This window comes from Brassica oleracea, chromosome C2 (genome assembly GCF_000695525.1).
Source record: "Brassica oleracea var. oleracea cultivar TO1000 chromosome C2, BOL, whole genome shotgun sequence".
NCBI lineage: Eukaryota > Viridiplantae > Streptophyta > Magnoliopsida > Brassicales > Brassicaceae > Brassica > Brassica oleracea.
Window position 1 is genome coordinate 23,939,499 of NC_027749.1, and position 1,684 is coordinate 23,941,182.

Consider the following 1,684-nt stretch of genomic DNA (forward strand, 5'->3'; position numbering starts at 1 on the left):
TCAAATAAGCCGGCTGTGTGAACAGTCGTTTTAGCCACCGAGTCAAATTGCAAATGAACAGTTTAGTGAAACGAGACACGATCAGCACACTGTTTATGATTTTGTCAACATCTTATCGTCTATCATGCATGAATTACTTTGCGTGTTGGCATTGTATACTAGAAGACGGTATTGGATTATTTTGTGGGGTTATACACTTAACCATAAGATGCACCATAAGTGGATAACATACTCATCAGTTTTCTCTACTATAAATAGAGGTTGATCGTAAGCTTATTTCTTCACACTTCACACACATATATACATTGAAAACTAAAGTATTACTAGTGATCATGGCTAAGTTTGCTTCCATCATTGCCCTACTTTTTGCTGCTCTTGTTCTTTTCGCTGCTCTCGGTGAGTAATGATCTGTCTAATCACACGCATGAAAATTTTAGATTTGTATCTTTTTTTTCTTTTTCATAATAGTTTGATAATTAACCTCGTGAGATATATGTATCTACAGAAGCACCAACAATGGTGGAAGCACAGAAGTTGTGCGAGAGGCCAAGTGGGACATGGTCAGGAGTCTGTGGAAACAATAACGCATGCAAGAATCAGTGCATTAACCTTGAGAAAGCACGACATGGATCTTGCAACTATGTCTTCCCAGCTCACAAGTGTATTTGCTACTTCCCTTGTTAACTTATGCGCAAACTCTCTGGTGGTTAGTTTTGTGTAATTTACATAAAATAAGTCTGTGTCACTATCAATGAGTGATTTTATGACATGTACCTGATATGTTATGTTGGTTCGGTTATAATATAAAGTTTTATGCACCGTAAAATAGCATAGACTCAATGCATGTTCTGCTAAAAATGCGTCAGTTTACGTTTAAAATGTTTATGAGTAGCTTGTTTTGTTGTAGAAAACAAAGATCTACATAATTAGGTTTTTATAAACACAATTATTGGCTTAGATGGATTTGAGATACGGATATAAGATATATAAGAGAATCTCAAATGGACAAACCTCAGCTATATTACATATGGCACAATATCTCGACCATAGTTTTCGTTTGTGAATTATGGGCCATATGTCATGCAATTTTTTTTTTTATAAGTATGTGAATATCATTAAAAATGAAAGAGTTTGTACATGTACCAAAAAGAAGGCGGATTAGTCATACGTTGCCAAAAAAAAGATTAATAAACAACGAAAGAGACTAGACTAGTTGAAAGCTAAACAGAGCAAACAACCACTAACTATGAGTGCTTTAGCCACACTTGCATAAGGTTCTTGAATGACTTGAAGTTCTTCCTTGCAAGGAGAATGTTCCGGATCAGTCTGTCTATGGTTTTGAAGATGATTGGAGGAGAAGATGCAACAGAATTATGGAGCCTCAAATTTCGCTCATAACGTAGATGGCATGCAAACTATTTTCACTTGTCAAACTTTAACAATGCCCTTTCTTACAAATGCTAAATGAATAAGAAGCCAACAAACTTACATCTTCTAATCTTCTAATTGCGTAGAACATTTGCAAGCAAATGTTTAATCTTATATCTTCAACGAATGCAAACCTATGATATGTGATTATTTGAAGCAAGTTTCTGAACTTTTTATTTTTTCAAAGTTACTGAACTCGAAAGGAAGACAGATTCCAAATCATAGACTCATACGCATTTCTTTTAGCATATAGGAA

At 34.9% G+C, this 1,684-nt stretch overlaps 1 protein-coding gene across 1 annotated transcript; it reads left to right on the plus strand.

Moving 5' to 3' along the window:
- Positions 1-204: 204 nt before the first annotated feature.
- Positions 205-818, plus strand: LOC106325886 (defensin-like protein 1). The gene is made up of 2 exons (XM_013763937.1): positions 205-396; positions 506-818. Exons 1-2 carry the CDS (start codon positions 333-335, stop codon positions 682-684), a joined length of 243 nt encoding a protein of 80 aa, XP_013619391.1. The 5' UTR covers positions 205-332; the 3' UTR covers positions 685-818.
- Positions 819-1,684: the final 866 nt, after the last annotated feature.